General features: G+C 45.4%; 3 protein-coding genes across 3 annotated transcripts; 2 read left to right on the plus strand and 1 right to left on the minus strand.

Moving 5' to 3' along the window:
* Nucleotides 1-2,160: 2,160 nt before the first annotated feature.
* LAJ45_03927 (uncharacterized protein) lies at nucleotides 2,161-4,392 on the minus strand (the record flags this gene model as incomplete). The annotated part of the gene is made up of 7 exons (XM_046113509.1): nucleotides 2,161-2,197; nucleotides 2,254-2,439; nucleotides 2,753-3,542; nucleotides 3,614-3,705; nucleotides 3,779-3,981; nucleotides 4,042-4,296; nucleotides 4,369-4,392. The coding sequence occupies 7 exons, from the start codon at nucleotides 4,390-4,392 to the stop codon at nucleotides 2,161-2,163; spliced, it is 1,587 nt and encodes a 528-aa protein (XP_045973238.1).
* Nucleotides 4,393-7,646: 3,254 nt separating this feature from the next.
* LAJ45_03928 (uncharacterized protein) lies at nucleotides 7,647-8,508 on the plus strand (the record flags this gene model as incomplete). The annotated part of the gene is made up of 6 exons (XM_046113510.1): nucleotides 7,647-7,649; nucleotides 7,721-7,809; nucleotides 7,881-7,936; nucleotides 8,021-8,037; nucleotides 8,301-8,408; nucleotides 8,470-8,508. 6 exons carry the CDS (start codon nucleotides 7,647-7,649, stop codon nucleotides 8,506-8,508), a joined length of 312 nt encoding a protein of 103 aa, XP_045973239.1.
* Nucleotides 8,509-10,586: 2,078 nt separating this feature from the next.
* On the plus strand, nucleotides 10,587-13,284 carry LAJ45_03929 (uncharacterized protein; the record flags this gene model as incomplete). The annotated part of the gene is made up of 9 exons (XM_046113511.1): nucleotides 10,587-10,699; nucleotides 10,761-11,009; nucleotides 11,066-11,489; nucleotides 11,856-12,250; nucleotides 12,307-12,409; nucleotides 12,468-12,574; nucleotides 12,632-12,830; nucleotides 12,882-13,026; nucleotides 13,085-13,284. The coding sequence occupies 9 exons, from the start codon at nucleotides 10,587-10,589 to the stop codon at nucleotides 13,282-13,284; spliced, it is 1,935 nt and encodes a 644-aa protein (XP_045973240.1).
* Between the last annotated feature and the right edge of the window lie 3,324 nt (nucleotides 13,285-16,608).

Below are 16,608 nucleotides of genomic sequence, written 5' to 3' on the forward strand. Positions count from 1 at the left end.
CCTCGCTTCTGCAGTTCTTATCATATTCTGGTCTCTAGGTAGAGGATCTCCACTAGAGTAGGTACACTGGTACTCTACATATATATACCTACCTATTCTACATACCTTCTCTGCCAGCTATACTCGGGGCAGGCAAGAAGAACCTGAAAATGTAAGCTGCAAGTAGAGGCTCAATTTGGTGTAGCTTTTTGCCAGCCGCGAATCAGAGGTCGTTACCATAAAAAGTCATTTTCAGGTTCTTCTTGCCTGCCCCGAGTACTACACCCCCCCGGATCCCTAAATACTAGTAGTGGTACGTCTACGGTCTGCTTGAGCAGCTAGAGTACAGAAGCCTCTCAAGGCGTGTGCGTGGCCCTCCCGCGTGTTCCAGCCACGCGAATTTTGCACACCAGGCTTTTTTCAGCTGGTTGTGCAAAATCCAACAAGGGGAGGACTCTGTCACTTCCTCTGGCCGATAGGAACGTGCCACGCATACGTTCACTCTTCGCAATCAATGGCACGGTCCGAAGAGGTCCTCCTGGTGTAAGATTTACCAACCTCAAGTATTCATTCGCAGGCAGAAGACCAGGTCGATGATTAATCAATTGCTGGTCAGGCCTTTTAAGCCTACCATTCACTCATATCACAGGGTTAGGTGTTTCTTATAGTAACCAGAAGCTGCGTTAGGAAGTGTGCCTTCAGTACTAGGTAGAGTACATACATAGAAGATCAATCCTTAACCCGGATTATACAAGGTTCCTCTCATAGATAAGGCCCGGCCCCTTCTGTAGTACCCGAAATCGTTTCTGCACGAATCAGCTCCACAAGATCTCTGTACTCTATCGACATGCACAAAGCCCAGGGGCCATGTCCGCGGCTATGGCTTGAGAAGCTATAGTGGATAGGTGTGTAAACTTTGGCGTTTACAGCCGATCAATCTATAGAAATTGGGAGATCTACTCCCTTAATGGTACTAATGCCTAGCCTAATGGTGGAATTTTCTCTAATTCCCATACAAAAAAAGTTCCTCTGAAATTGACACACCCACCCTATGCTTCTCGCGCCATACTGGCTTCCTTGAATTATTATTATCGTTATTATTCAACATGTGTAACAACTTAAGTGCTGCTTCGGGGAAGGAGGGGATTGGGAGGGAGATACAATCCATATGCAACACGCGTAGAACATGATATGTAGAGCAGTACGGTCTAGTGATTATCAGGAATCCTTAATACGCTCGTTCCATGGATCCGGATAGAATGGATGATTCCCACTCGCACCCGCGCCCGCACCCGCATCCCCAACATCACCTCCACCTCAAATTTGCCACTACGGTTTCCTCTTGAAACATCGGCAACGGCTCTGTCTGACTTAAGACACAGAGTGGCCTGCTAGCCATCGAAATATGGTCGCGGGGTGTCGATGTTTTTGTTTATGAGACAGATTGGCGACTTGCTTGCCTGCACGGTTACTTTTTTCTTTCTTCTAAATGTATTTACTAATCTACTCTGGGGGGGAGGGGGGGGAGGGGGGGGAGGGGGGGATAATTAGAACAGAATACTTAATCCCGGATCTAGAGAACGGGGAAGAGGAGTGTGTGGAGGGGGTCATACCAACTTACATGAGAGGAGTACCCTACTGCAGTGATGACCAGCCCTAGGTTTTTACTTTACATGTGGGTGAGGCCGAGCAGAGACTGTCAATTGAGAGACATTTACGTTAATACAACGCTCTCACTCTAAGTAGCAGAGCATATAGGACTGCACTCCACCAAGTACTCTAACTCCTTATGTAGGTAGTTACACGCTTGTGGGTTTATATGATCCAGGGTACGAGCTCGATCGTCTCAAGGAAATACGAGAGCTACTCCACGGTGAACCCCTATATAGCTATACCTTGTTAACCATAGGTAGTGTTTGTAACCATCTAGCACTCGGTCTCTCTGTGTCTTCCTTGTATCTCTTACCTAAGTACCGCATAGAGCTGTGTGTGTTACATGATGCCATCTTCTTTAGGGCATGACGGGTGGTTCATCCGGTAGCCAAACATGTGGCGCTGCACATGGCATTGGTTAGTAATCTAAACCATTTTTGCTAGGCCGGTCGAGTGCCAATCCATGACTCGGCCCGAGTGTATGGAGGGTAGTTACGGTATCGTACAGACACAAGCCGAATTTCGGGACTAGATAGATATGTAGATGCGTCTCTGCTCAGAGGAGCTGTGATAGATATTGTTAGCATGTCCACCACTAGAATGATCCAATTGATGTCATGCCAGCATGGTGCGACAACACGTGTGCGAGGTGGATTCAAGGAACGGTAAATAAAGTAGCCAAGCTTGAGTAGGTAGGTGCTCCATGGGTCCAATATTGAGGCCCCCAGTTTGTGCCCGATAATCCAGAACGGCCCGAGACCCCCTCTCCCCTCCCACCCTTCCCCTACAGTTGTAATGCATGCAGCCCTTTTGAAGGCAATATCAACAATCTCCAACCTGCCTTTGCCTTCCTAACTACATGTATCTAATAGATATGTATGTAGTACTGCAGTAATTACCACAAGCAGAATGATGAAAGAAAAGAAAAACATGTAACGACGTAACATGCAGCGCAGTAAACTCCTTTGTACATCGAAACTCCAAAAGAAATAAAAGAGAAAAGGATCGGGAAGATATATCATCGTCAATTCCCGGTCATCATAAAAAGAAAAACCATTATCATAAAAAGCCCCTCGGCCCAGATTTAGGTCCATTGTCACAAGTAGTTCTTGAAACGGACCTTGGCCGATTCGCTCCCGCCGCGTTTTCCACGATCCTTCCCAGCTCCAGTCTCCCACTCTCGCTGGTGTCCCATCGGTTCAGCGAGACATCGTCCGATCCGGGTCGGTGGTCCAGCCGAATAAAATCTGGACTTGTCAGAGGCGATATAGTTCGAGGTGATATTGACCCAATCGTCATATGGTCGTCCACGGGTGATCTAGTACTATGCGGTGACATTGGTGCATGCTCTATGATTCCTCGACCAAGTTGTAGTCTCATATTCGGAATCGGTGCAACCATATCGAAGTTATTAAAACTGGAGTTACGAAAGTCGTGGCTGTTCCTGCCCGGTGTTAGTTGTTTCGAGAGCGCCTCTATCACGGCATCGTCAAATTGTGGTTCCCGCGGTGATACAGCGGCGCTGCCGGATATGCTCGCCATGCGGATCCAGTGCGGTGCTGTCGCGTCAGTTCCATCCCATATCTCGTTTCGATCGCTGGCGCTAAAGATGGGCGGGCCCGGTCTTGGGTAGGACCTGGTGGATTTTGAGAGGCCGCCAGAGGGGCTACGCTCTCGGCGTATAAGGAGCACCCGAAGAGCCGGGGCGCAGGCTACTATTATGCCAGTGGAGCACTCAACGGCGGTCCAAGCAGTGACTTCGGTGACATTTGCGGTTCTTGCGATCACAGCGACACGACAAATTGCAGCGAGGATTGTGAGGGAGCCGAGTGTGAATAGGGCGATTACGCCGACCATTTTGCGGAGCGGGAGGTGGATGTTTTGAAGCAGTGGAAATGGAAGGAAGAATACTATGAGAAAGTGGTTTGAGCATAGGTGCAGAGAAAATCATATAGTTGGATAGGGAGAACTGGGTGCATACTCAATAGATCCGTGATAATAGTGCTACCAACTGTAAGAAAGAAAGGGGGCTCCTTGGCACTAGCAACACAAATCTCTGCTTCATCTAGAGACCTGTATATTTTAAACGATAAGTTAGGACTGTGTTTGCACGTCAATAGTAGAGGCGATATACTAGGAAACGTACCAGTTGCTCCAAATTGGATCGCACCAAAACATGTTTATAAAGAAGACCATAAAAAAGGTCACAAGGCAAAGGCCAGCAGTCATATGCAGGAACCATCGATATAACGGTAATGTCCTTGGAATAACAACATAATAAAAACTTAGAATACCAGCTTTGATAAGCCATAAGTCGATGATGTAAGGGAAAATCGAGTAATATATGATCTTGAATCTTTAGATTAGCTCCATAGCTTGTAGTGCTGCGAGTGTTTGTCCCCCACATACCTTTAGAATTCGAACAGTCTTCTCTGGATCAGGAGTAATCATGGATAAGTTACCGCGATATGAAGAAGCAGGATGGATAAATCCTAATCGATTCAGTTCAACATCACAGGCGCAACCAGCAGCAAAATTCAGCCATGCTATCACCACAATCCAGTCGCTCCAGTTGAGCCTACTACTTGGTCCGTGGAAAATCCTGACATAGAGTCTTAAGAGCACAAATATAAGAGCCAAGCCTGCAAAAGACCATTCAAAGGCCTATATAAGAATGATGGTGATTAATTCATATATTCATCTGACGAGCGGAAGAGGAGAGGAAATGTTACTTACAACGGCCTGATTACCATTGAGCATAATTCTGGGGAACTTGACATTCCACTAGATAACGTCTCTCTTAGGTATTTTTTCTTAGAACTTTCGATGGGCTTTCTTTTTTCCTTTACAAGTATTAGTGAGTGAGGAGAAAGGAGGAGAAAAGTAAGCCCAAGAATTGTTGGTTGGACAGTCTTGGAGAAATTTGTGCCTCTGGGAAGACCCGATTAATAGTGCGTGGGGGGGGGTGGCGGTCAGAGCGGTAGTGGGTCCAGCGACAACTACCTGGTTATCCCCTACTCTGCCAACACCTGCCAATACTGCCACAGTCTGGTAGGTAAGTAATGAGTGTGGCTTTCTACCCAAAATCATTTTCTGCTTCGCCGGTCTGTTCGGCCAAATCAAGCCCTAGTAATAACGCGACTAAGACGCACAAGTGTCAAAGGTTGGTACTCTGTAAGACATAACTGAGTTGGGGCTAACACTTATCAACCAGCTCTCCTGATAGGTAGATGTTTACGCACGAATTACCGGATTCATAATAGTAAATATTTACCTATCTAGACATAGATATCCAGGTCCATATACTCTCCTGGTTTGCCCATCTCATCCTATCCGGTAACGCATGTGTGGATATCTACCTCTTCCAGGCAAAGAGCTACTAGGTATCTAGCAGGTAATAATAGTACTAGGCAAGATCGTCGGAATCAACGTGCAAGCCCGGTACTCTATAGTAAGTTAGATCTTTTTTCATTTAAAAAACTGAAACAACACGAAAAGAGAAGGTCAAACGGTACATCCCATATTGCATGCTCTTCTAGAACTCGCTAAGTTAGGCAGAATCTACATGCCGACAGTCCCCAAACGAGACATTCGACTAGTTAATGCACGTCCATTTTCCCGGGAAAAACCGAAAAATCATTTATTTATTTCCTCGAATGGCTTTGCCGGTATATAACCCACTCAGTCTTGTTTCCTTAAGATCTTTGATATAAATCTGTGTATATGGAAGGCAGTCAGCTTTGATATTGCGAATATACATAATAGACCACATATGAAAGTACGTTTCTTCAGATACATATGAATTTCAACGGTACCCATAAGGGATCGAGGTTTGCACAAGCTTTGTGGTGCTGGAGGGCGACATTTGCAATTGTGGGGTAATCACAGAATTACGCATACGAGCCGAGGTATGATCCACCATAATATGCGGCAAGCTTTTGCCGGTAGGTTATATATTTCCCGGGAATCTCCGCTTCTAGAAGTTCAAACAGCGAACGCGATCGGGCAGATTAAGTGAATGACTTGTGCTCAGAGAACCTTTGGCAGAATTCCAAATAATTCTAAATTTCTGATTGGAACGGAGATACCGCCGGCGCCCTGTCGCACGGATTTATCGATTTTGTATGGCTTAAAAACGTATCAGTCAGTAGAGTACATGTATGTACAGTATGCAAACACCTCTCTCTGTGGGAATGAGACGGGTATGCAGGAACCTTGGTGTAAGGATTCCCTTGCTATATGAGATGGCTTAATTATAATATGTTCCTCCTTTCTAGGCTAGTGCTTCTTTATGATTAACGGGAGTGGCCGAAAAGAGAACCTTCGTTACCGCAGGATCCCGACTTAACTGAACAGAAGAAAAAAGATAAAGTGTATATATATCCTAAAGTAAAGCAGACAGTTTATTAACTTAGATACGCGAGCGCGATTATCCCAAACCGCCTGGAATACCTACGCGGTCTGATCATGACAGAAGCACGTACAACAGTGTCAGTGATATTTTGATCCCCTTTCACATCGGTCCATGAAAGGGGCAACGCAGCTTTGTTGGTTGTCTTTCTTTGGCTATCTGTTCGCCCAACAAATATTCACGATCACTACACGTACCTATGTATATAGCTAGGCTGTGAGAGCTCGGGGTTAGTTTTAACTGTGGCCGATGCCTTGAGAAAAGCCCAAGATATGCTCGACCACCCCGCCCAGTCGACCAAGCCCGCCTTCCATCGGATCCTGTAATTTGGTATATATGAATGACCTTCGAATTCATATACTCCGAAGAATAAAGACTACCTGTATTACAACCGCAGCTCCCACAAAGCTTGAGTTATATTGATTCCCCGAGATTTCGCCGAGAAGGTGGGAGAAAGCTATTGCCCAGTGTCAGCGCCTGCGTCTGCAGACGTGAGTGAGGGCCCCACAAACTGTAGCTGCCAATAAGCCCCTGCATACGTATGGTCATAATATTCAATGAATATCTGGCTACTAACCAAATCGGTAATTTCTCTGACTCTTAACATGACATCAAACCTTAACTTGAGTGATCCGGAGTGAATAACCCCAAACACCAAGCCTGTGAAATATGAGACCTAAGGAAGCTCAGTAAAAACAGTCAGATCATCTAAATGCAAAAGTAAGCTAAACTTTAAGTATTGAAGCTTGTAAGGTGGGGACCTATCTGAATACAAAGCTGAATGTGTTTATGATTATGGGCATCGGGCGTACTGCGTACATGTAGCTAAGTACTCACGCGGCATACGATATATACATGTATGTGTGTATGTACTTTGTCTCCATCATCAGCTCCTAGTCGCACTGATATGTATCTTCTTTTTGCCTGCCGACGTTTATTGATCAATGATTGTTAATATTATCTTCAGCCGCTATCCGAGGCTAGCTATCTCCATAGCCAGGTCAGTTATGGAAGAAAGAATTCCAGATGCCAAAGATTATTATAAACCTAGAGTATGTGGAGTGCATGTAGCTGATCATATATCGATGCATTGGTTGAACACCATAATGAGCCTTGGTGAACAAGAAAATATCAGTTGTTGGCTACATACATGTAGCTGCCCATGTTGAATAGATGGATCCGGGGGCTCTACAGGCGTTATGGAGGAGACGTCTCTATCTCTATGTGTTGTGTGACGTATGTACTAGGTACATGTCTCCGATCCCACGTGCTCATAACCCTTGACTTTGCCATGTATGTTCCCAAAAAGGTGAATCAGCGTGCACAAAAAGCTGAGCAGGTACACATCAATTCTATGAAAACTGCGATCCCAAAAACTCGAAATTCGGGTACTGTGTGTAGTCCGGCGTATCGCCTAGAAGCTCCATTACTCACTTGATCTTTACGCTGGTAAGGTTTCTAGCTCATAATGACTCAAAATCGAACTATATCATATCAGCTATCCCCTCGAGCTCGGGGGCCCCGCAATACTAATATATTTGAGATCGGCCATGCTCTCGGATCTCAAATCGCTAGGCCATAGCATGAGCTAGCGCTCGTTATAATGGTACAACCTCCGAATTTCACTATTTTTCTAGGAGGTTAACTAAGTTATTAGTAAGAAATAACTCTGCTTAGTACTTATTTCGGGGTGTCAACCTGTATTCTTGGTGCTACATCCGGCCCTTTATATATCTATTTCTTATCTACTTAAAATACAATTGCAAGTCAGTTTCCTGAGCTATGTCTAGGTATACGTCGCGTATACTTACATACCCTAGCTAACTACCGATAACAGTATCTCCATACCATTCCACACCTCGTATATCGATTATCTTCTAGCAATCTGTGTATGTACGTCTAGGCCTGGCGGACGACTAAAACTCGTCCAGAAGTCCATATTCAACATTCTGGGTCGCTGAATCTGTTGATATAAAGCTATATGTGATCTTTTGGTGCTCATCATACATTATAATGCGGAAGAATAGCAAAAAGGATCTTCTGAGAGAACACCACTCATCGATCTACATACTGCAAAGGGCGAGAGGACCACCTTAGTTAGGATACACTCGATCGACGTCAACACATTCCTCTTCAATACCATCCAGATGTATGCACGGGGCTTTAAATGAATTCGTAGCAAACAAACCTCTGCAATTACAAACCCGCAGCTTGTTCAACCCTAAATGCTAAGAAAGAGTTCACACATCTGATTAAGCTCTTAGATCTAGAGTCAACGTTTGCTCTCGTAAATAAACAGTGTCGCACTGCAGAAGCTGAAACAAATCGCTTGCCCGTTACGGTAAACTCCGACACTAGCACGAATGTACGACCCAAACAGCACCTTGCCCTCTTTTGTTATTTATAGACTGATATTTATGCGTTAGTATCTGGATATATTGACCTATGAGGTACTCAGTGAATGAGGTAGAAAATGATAATTCTCGTATCTAGTGGCGGGATTATACCTTTCCTGGGCTACTTGACGGCCCGGTGTTCACCTCATTGGGATCTTTGAGACTACTCTTGATTACCGGTGAGAGTGAGTTCTGATCGACCGAGGGCTGGATTTAGAACATTCATAAGTTTGTTTGTCTGTTTGCCCGAGTGCACGTGTACGGATAAAGTTCTCGATTATACGCCTCGAAGTTAGAACATCCGTCAATGAAGTATCTTCAGTACCACGGGTTGACATGGAACGTGCATATTGCCAACAATAACGGCACAGGACAGAAAAAGGTCAAAAAATTCGGCATTATACTCGGTGTTCCCTACATCCTATATCGATATATGAGACTGGTTCGTTGATTTTTATATCAACTCAAAATGTCTAGACCTCAACGGCTATCCTTACCCTTTATACACTGATTAGTTTGGGAACGTTGTTCCAGCTGGACGCGCGCATTTAGAATCGGGGGGAACGAATCTTGGGATTAATACGTTGATGTTTTCAGTCCTTGTGTCGAGCTTTAAGGTTAATTTATTTGGTTTTTAGCTTCTTTATAGGTGGACACTAAATTGGTTACAGATTCTTGAATGCTGATCATTGACTTTCATCTCCGTCGCATGAATTTCACATGTTACCTACATGTATACACTTCACTGTTTGCCAGCCGCTAGAAGTTGAGCTAAATAACAGCGGGATTCGTAAAACCCATCCTCATTAGGTGTTCCCACGGTTTCATATTATTACATGCATTATGTCAATTGATCAAGGCTCCAGGCACTTCAGCGTTCATAACAAATCACTCGGCCGTTGAAAATATCAACATGACAACGCCCACACTGAAGTCTGCAAGGTAATTTCGGTAATTAACCTGTTAATAGTACTTCATGGATTATGAGTTTACACGATTCGAGATGCAGGGCACAACATAAGCACTTTAAGCAGAACTACAATTGGAACCAAGTCCAATTAGAAAGCAGCTACTATCTATATATATAGTTCAATCGGGGAATTATAATTAATCTCAATACCTAGCTTAGACGAAAGGTTTTCAAATCCTATATATACTCAAACTCCACTTCAAATTATGGGAGGCATGAATTCAATCTCTCATCACTGTCACGTCAGGATACAACTGCTATAGCTATAGCTAGAGGACCTATAGTTTTACGCAATTATTCAAACAAAGCCTTAAAACGGGTTATTACTATAATGCAATCTGTATCATTACAGAAGCACGTGGGAATTAGCTCCTCACGCGGCTCTTACAAGGATATATTTGTGGTAGAAGCTTAGAATCATTCCATCTTTCCTTACTAGCTTTACCCGAAGGGGCCGCGACATCGAACTGTAGGTACATATGTACCCCGCCGAAATTAGCTCTTCGGTGACTAGAATGAAGGCGGAGTGATGAATGGTGTCTACAGAAGAGGATACTTATCGACATGTGTAGGTACACAATATCATATCAGGGCACCTGAAGTAGTCGCAAACGCCACTTCGTTGCAGAGCGCTCAGGATCGGTGCCACTCTCTGGGAATTCATGGTGTAAAATATCCGCGTGTTTATCCAGAGGCTTTCGAAACGTATTATATCATACCACATATGGTCCTCTTATCCAGATAATCTCCAAGAGGGTTTTTATGGTCATAAAAATAGAAACTTCGAGCTTCAAAGGCACAGATCAAAGGCGGGCGTCCTAGATCAGATCGGGGGAGGGACCTTATAAATTTACTTGTCCACCAATGCTTACTTGCATCTCCATGGTCCCCAAATACAGCCCGTCTTCCCGGCGCATGCATAAAAAGAATGAATTATTGGTACTCACTCACCCTCCTGCATGATAAACACTCTCACGTTTCAGATTTGAGCAATCAACCACCACCCACTAGCTTGGGCTTCGGTCGATTAAGGCGTCACAAGTCTTCCTTCGCCCCCTCATCAATTTTTCTCGGCTTTTAAATGATCCCCTCTAAAGCGAGCGCCTAAACTACATATATAGATACATCTTTAACGCGAAACTTTGTCCAAAATTGTGTGCTTCAGTTACTAGGATCGATGACTACTTCACTACGTTCCAGCCTTCATGGTCTCGCATTAGGACAAAAGCCAGCACCAACCGATGATGATGGCGAAGTGCTAGAGCGCATCATTGTCGGTATTGACTTCGGGTAACCATGATTCATGCCTCGCATCGTTCACTCCACAGAGTTTCACTAATAATCCATAAAGAACGACACACAGCGCGGTGGCCTGGGCGCAAACATCGTCCCCCGAAGAATACGAAGTAATAACGCATTGGCCGGGACAAACCAGCAAAGATTGGGGGAAAGTACCCTCAGATATTCTTTACCCAGCACCTCCAATATCTCGAGCGGCCAGTCCCAATGAAGTTGGAAGCCCTAAACTCAGCGCATCATTATCACGACCTCCAAGTACCGGAAGTGAGCTAGTATCGTCGACAGCCCTTGGGTTCAAATGGTATGCATTTCCTCCCTTTCCAGAAATTGCGATCGCTGAAATCTGAGCGCAAACAGGGGCTTTGAGGTACCTCCCACAGATCCACAGAAGCTCTCATGGATCAAGATCCTCCTCGATCCCTCACAACCGCGGCCGACATTCGTAAATCCGAAACGCACTACACTTCCGCGCGGGAAGAAGCCTGTTGATATAGTTACCGATTACCTTACTGCACTGCGCCAGTACACTGAACAAACTCTCGAACGCCGCCTGGGTCGTGACTTGATATCCCGGAGTCAGGTTGAGTATGTGCTCACCGTACCGGCCGTATGGAGCGACAAGGCAAGGCAAATGACCATGGAGGCGGCTATGAGAGCGGGGTTGGGCCTCGGGAATGGTGGGGGCGATGCTGAGGGAAGTGGGGGCTTATTGAAGCTAATCACAGAGCCAGAGGGAGCTGCGGAATATGCACTTAGGAGTATTCAGCCAAATTCGGTAAAGGTGGGTTAAATACCTTTATTTATTATCTATTATATATATGTCATAGGGTTAGGGTTGTCGATGGAGAGCTTCCACACCGGCATCGAACGTCTACCGGATATATCGTCTCATGAGATATAATCTCGCTAAAAGCATACAGCTTTCTTGGCTGAACACTTTATTCCTACACTTGTTGGACTCAGTTTATCTGTTTTCGCAGGGCAGGTCTAACAGTAACTAAGCATAGCACACCGACAGGAATTTTGGGCTCTGCCTATAAAGGCCAGCATCGCGGTGGAATAAAACTCAGTCGAAGAAAATAATACACACACATATATATATATAAAATTAATATAAACAATAAACTGACACCATACTGCCTTTCAGGTTGGAGACTGCTTCGTCGTCTGCGATGCCGGTGGCGGCACCGTTGACCTGATATCCTACCGGATCTCTTCCCTCGTTCCCCTACAACTAAACGAAGTAGCCATCGGTACCGGTGCTCTTTGCGGCGCTGTATATCTAGACCGCCGATTTGAAGATTTCATTATCACCCGGATTGGCAAGGAGCAATTCGAGGCTATGGATCATCGTGCCAGGTTCCAGATGGTTCAGTATTGGGAGACTTATGTCAAGCGTGAGTTTGTATTGACCGATGAAGATAATGATGGAGGTGATGATAGAGAGGGGCAGGTGGAGGGTGGAGAATTTTGGGTCCCCGTGATGGGAGTGCCAGATGATGACGATAGAGGAGTAAAAGGAGGTTTCTTGAAAGTTACTAGGTACGTGGACGGCCCCACCGCAGGGTTAACCTCAGCGCTAAACCATGGAACTATAGGAAGGATGTCAGAGACATATTTGAGCCCGTTGTGTCGCAGGTCTTGGAACTGATATCAAAACAAGTCATTGAAGTTTTGAAATCAGGAAAGGGCCCTGTCGCGGTATGTCTTGCTACCATTTACCATATCATACTTTCGAACTAACATAAAATACCTGTAGGCAATTCTTCTTGTTGGCGGTTTTGGCTCCTCGGAATATCTCTACCAAAGAATCAATAAATGGGGCTCTGGCAAAATTACCATTATGCAACCCCGAAACGCTTGGACGTAAGTTTACCCTTTAGCCTCCACTTTATGAGATACTGACTCGTAGAATCGGGATAGTGCTGTCGTCCGCGGTGCAATCATCCGTGGCCTACAGGGCGACATTGCAGCTGTGCAATCCCGCCTCAGCAGACGCTACTATGGTGTCGTCCACGACAGCAAGTTCGACGAAACAAAGCATGAAGAAAGTGAGAAGAAATGGCACGAGTTGCGGTGTGAGTGGGTGGTCAGAAATAGGATACAGTGGTATATCAAACGGGTATGTGCACATCGTACCCGGCTAGGTTAAGTAGACACTAACGACCACCAGGGTGATGTCACAACGGAAAAGAAGAAAATATCCTTTCCTTTTTACCGTACAGTGGCAGAGACAGACTTGATTGGTGACACACACCAGCTAAGAACAGAACTTTGGGTTTGCGATGAGGAGGTTGCGCCGGATAAACGGGATTCCAGTCAGCCACCTTTAGATCCCTCCTCAAAAATTACTGCTAACACATGTTCCAAATCTAGCTGTGAGAAAATTATGCGTAATGACATCCGAGCCAGTTCCGGTGAAACGATTCTCAAAACACAAGAATGGAAAGGGTCAAGTATTCTACAGAGTAGACTACACGCTGGATATGACTGTGACCTCAGGCATTGTGGTGTATGAGATGAGTCTAGAGGGTGAGGAGGGGACTGTGGGAAGAGTTACAACCAAGTATGAGTAGGGGGAATCAGATTGATAGGAATGAATGCCAGTGGTTACAACTACAACTGGCCGGATTCGGAGTGACGCTAGTGGATTGTTACTTATCATGCCAAATGCGGTTGCCTAACAAACTTGGACTGATAGGAATGTTCTCTAAGCTAAACAATATTACGTCATTATTGAAAGTTGAAATTAAGGGACCATGAGGTTGTTAAATTAAACAATATTGCAACTGACTGCCACTTTGGTGTTTGCTATCGACATCATGGCGGTCCGGTGGGTTAACTATCAGCGGTTCCGTAGGTACTTATTCTCGGGAATGATTATGTTCCCGAATCGATCTTTTGGGTAACCGCATTTGGGGCAAAATAGTAGAGATGCCATGGCTCATGGTTTATCACTCGGGCATTTACCCTGTCCCCCACAATACAGTACAAGATGGATTATATAGTACGCTTCACAAAGGTTAACCCAGAAAATTACATGGCAAATTTAAAAGTACACGTAACTTGTAGCGGCTCGCCAGCTAGACCACAAATAAATACAATGACGAAACCGACCTTACCTTCTAAACCAATCAAGTTAACTTCAGCTCAAACATGACAAAATCCATCCAGATGACAGCGGGCCCTTTCGCAATGGCTAGCCGCTCATCTATCCCCCCACATCCTCACACTGTTCATTCGAGTCCCCCTCCAGGAACTCGGTCCCGCAATACATGAGATATCGATATTGGAGCTGCAAGGATCGGTTGATGTCCTCATAACCTACACATATCTACCTATCACCTTGCGCATGTTTCTCCAGAACAGACTTCAGTCAGCTGATACTGCAGCACATCTAGCGACAAAACACCAAACACCAAAGCTCCATCACGAGCTGTCTGCGTTGGTCTTACGTATTCTTCAGCGGAGCTCATCCAGACCTTCCAGAGCACTCACACACACACCTAGGGCTAGGGCTAGAATTTCAGCTGCAGCTGATCGAGCAGGCCCGTGCATGATAACGAACCGATCGTATGCGTACATCATCGTTTGAATTAATTCCTCTGGCTTTTGCCAGAGAAAGAAATTTAATTACCTATGTGTAAGTAGGTTCTCCGGACGACATGTGATAGATAAATGCAAGGGTACTTGTAAAGAAGGTACCTACCTACTCTGCGGCATTCACATCTCGGAGTGCCTTACTCTAGACAAGGGAGACAGTACTTGTGAGTCTACAGTCACTCACGGGGTGAAGGCGGATCCTGTCTAATGGCGGTCAGGGATTTGAGGCCAATAAAAGAGTTAGGTTTTGGACGCCAAGGGCAAATTACTGCAAACAGAACCATCAGACAGGATCCGCCGTCAGTAGGCGAGCGACTGTACACTCTACCTACTCCACCCTATCGTGTACATGGGTTGATCGCGGTTAAGATTGTTACAGGCACGCGCGGGAGGGACGTACCGGCATATGTACTTACGCCTCCTTGAAACGAGAAGTAAAACGCCTGTTTGGTGGCATTGGTACTACTATTATTACAGTGTCTACTATGATCACGAATTCTCACTCGGATTAATAACCATGCACCAACCTGGTCGGGATGATCTGTAACACCCGGGGAATTCAAAACCTTATTTCGGATATTCAAGCTCAGGTGATGTACACTCACGACCATATATAATAGAGTATATGTATTGATCTGCATGGGTTTATTTCTTTGAGGAATTCCGGAGATCATTCGATTTGGCCCGTGTAAAAGACACTGCTGGTTACTCTTGAACTAATTGCCTACTTCTTGTAAGTGCACCTCGGGATTCTCTGTCGTTTGTCGAATATTCCTAGCTACCGATGTACAGAAATGCACACTTTTACATTTGATAGCAGCTACATAGGCAACACGCGTAATCACTTGAAGAGGCTCAATTGGATATGGTGTTAATATGCAGCTTATTTGGATCATTATGCCTTCGTCCTGTCACTCCGAAATTTCGTTTCTAACTTCTTATTCCGGGGTGCGGCGTTATAAGGAGTGTGGGGCAAAGTGAGCTGAAAAAGCCTAGCTGCGAGGGTCTGCAATTTGAGATTGGACTAAAGGTTTGACTCTAAGCGATCGCAGACCAAGCAGAAGTTGAGAATCGGAATGGCCGTAGAGATGGGCGTGGACGTGATTGGGCCAAAGGACACATAAGGTGTCTCAGACAGACAGAGCTGCAAAAACGAAGGAAGAAGAAAAAAAAAGAACCCTTGTCGTTGAAGAGAAGACCGAGGGATCTGATAGCTAGCTGAGGGAGGCAACCATGAGCAAGCCCTGTGTGCAGCATGCAGCCCACCACACCCTGGCCCATGCACTTGACTCTCGCTCTGGACACCAATTCGATTATTCGATCGCTTGTTTGTCTCTGAGGCCCGGTTCTCTGCAGACGGACCAAACAAAACACGCCCCGTTCGTTTGCTTCTGGTTGGGAGGGTAACGAGCGACTCGCGCTCGGTGGTGTGTGTGGTATGGGTGTGTGTGAGATCGCCAATCACCACACAACGAGACGCCATCGAAAACATAGCGTGGGTGTGCTCCATTGCGTTAGCAGCCAACCACGCGTCCGAGCTTCCATCCAACCCGAGATTAATTTGCTGGGATCAAGTTTGCGCTGAGGGCGGAGTAGAAATGGATGCCATACAGAGTTGAGAAGTAGGTAGGCAGGAGAGCTGCTCTACATGCTCTAGAGTTTATATAAAGAGGGATAAGGGACTGACAAATGATGGTAGGCAAAGCATGGCTACATGTATTGTCATGGTCAGTTAGGTAGAGTTAGTAGTAGTAGTAGTAGTAGTAGTAGCAATAGTAGTAACCAAGTTGGTACTAACTCTCACAAGTACCGCGAAGTGCGCAGTTGCAAGTTATCACGGCTAGGAAAACGAGTGATATCCGCAAAACTGATACCGGAGATATTCACTTGGGTAAACAGGGAATCGCTTTCAGCTCAATTCAGTCCATCTCCAATTCAGTAGTGTAACCAGCCTCTCCCATGGCCCCCCCCTATCCTCTAAACCTACGTAGAGAGTATTGTAAGCGCCTATCCGTTTTCCCTTTCCCACACGCTGCATCTTCCCTTTTTTCCCTCCTCCTCCACACTCCAATCCTCCAATTGTTGTCTACTTCACCTTTTTCTCTCCAACGAGGCCCGGTCCTGCTTCCCTCTGACAGGCTGTTTTTTGATGTTCGGGATGAATTGAAAGAAGAAAAAATCCCCCTCTTTCCTTTTGGATCGTCAATCTCTCTTGTGCCGATCATCACTTCTTTAACCCTACGACATACACACTACAGTACATACCCGTATTTTTTTTACTTTTTTTTTTACTGCCT

The sequence above is a fragment of the Morchella importuna genome (genome assembly GCF_003444635.1).
Source record: "Morchella importuna strain M04M26 chromosome Unknown Morimp01GS009, whole genome shotgun sequence".
In the NCBI taxonomy this organism is placed as follows: domain Eukaryota; kingdom Fungi; phylum Ascomycota; class Pezizomycetes; order Pezizales; family Morchellaceae; genus Morchella; species Morchella importuna.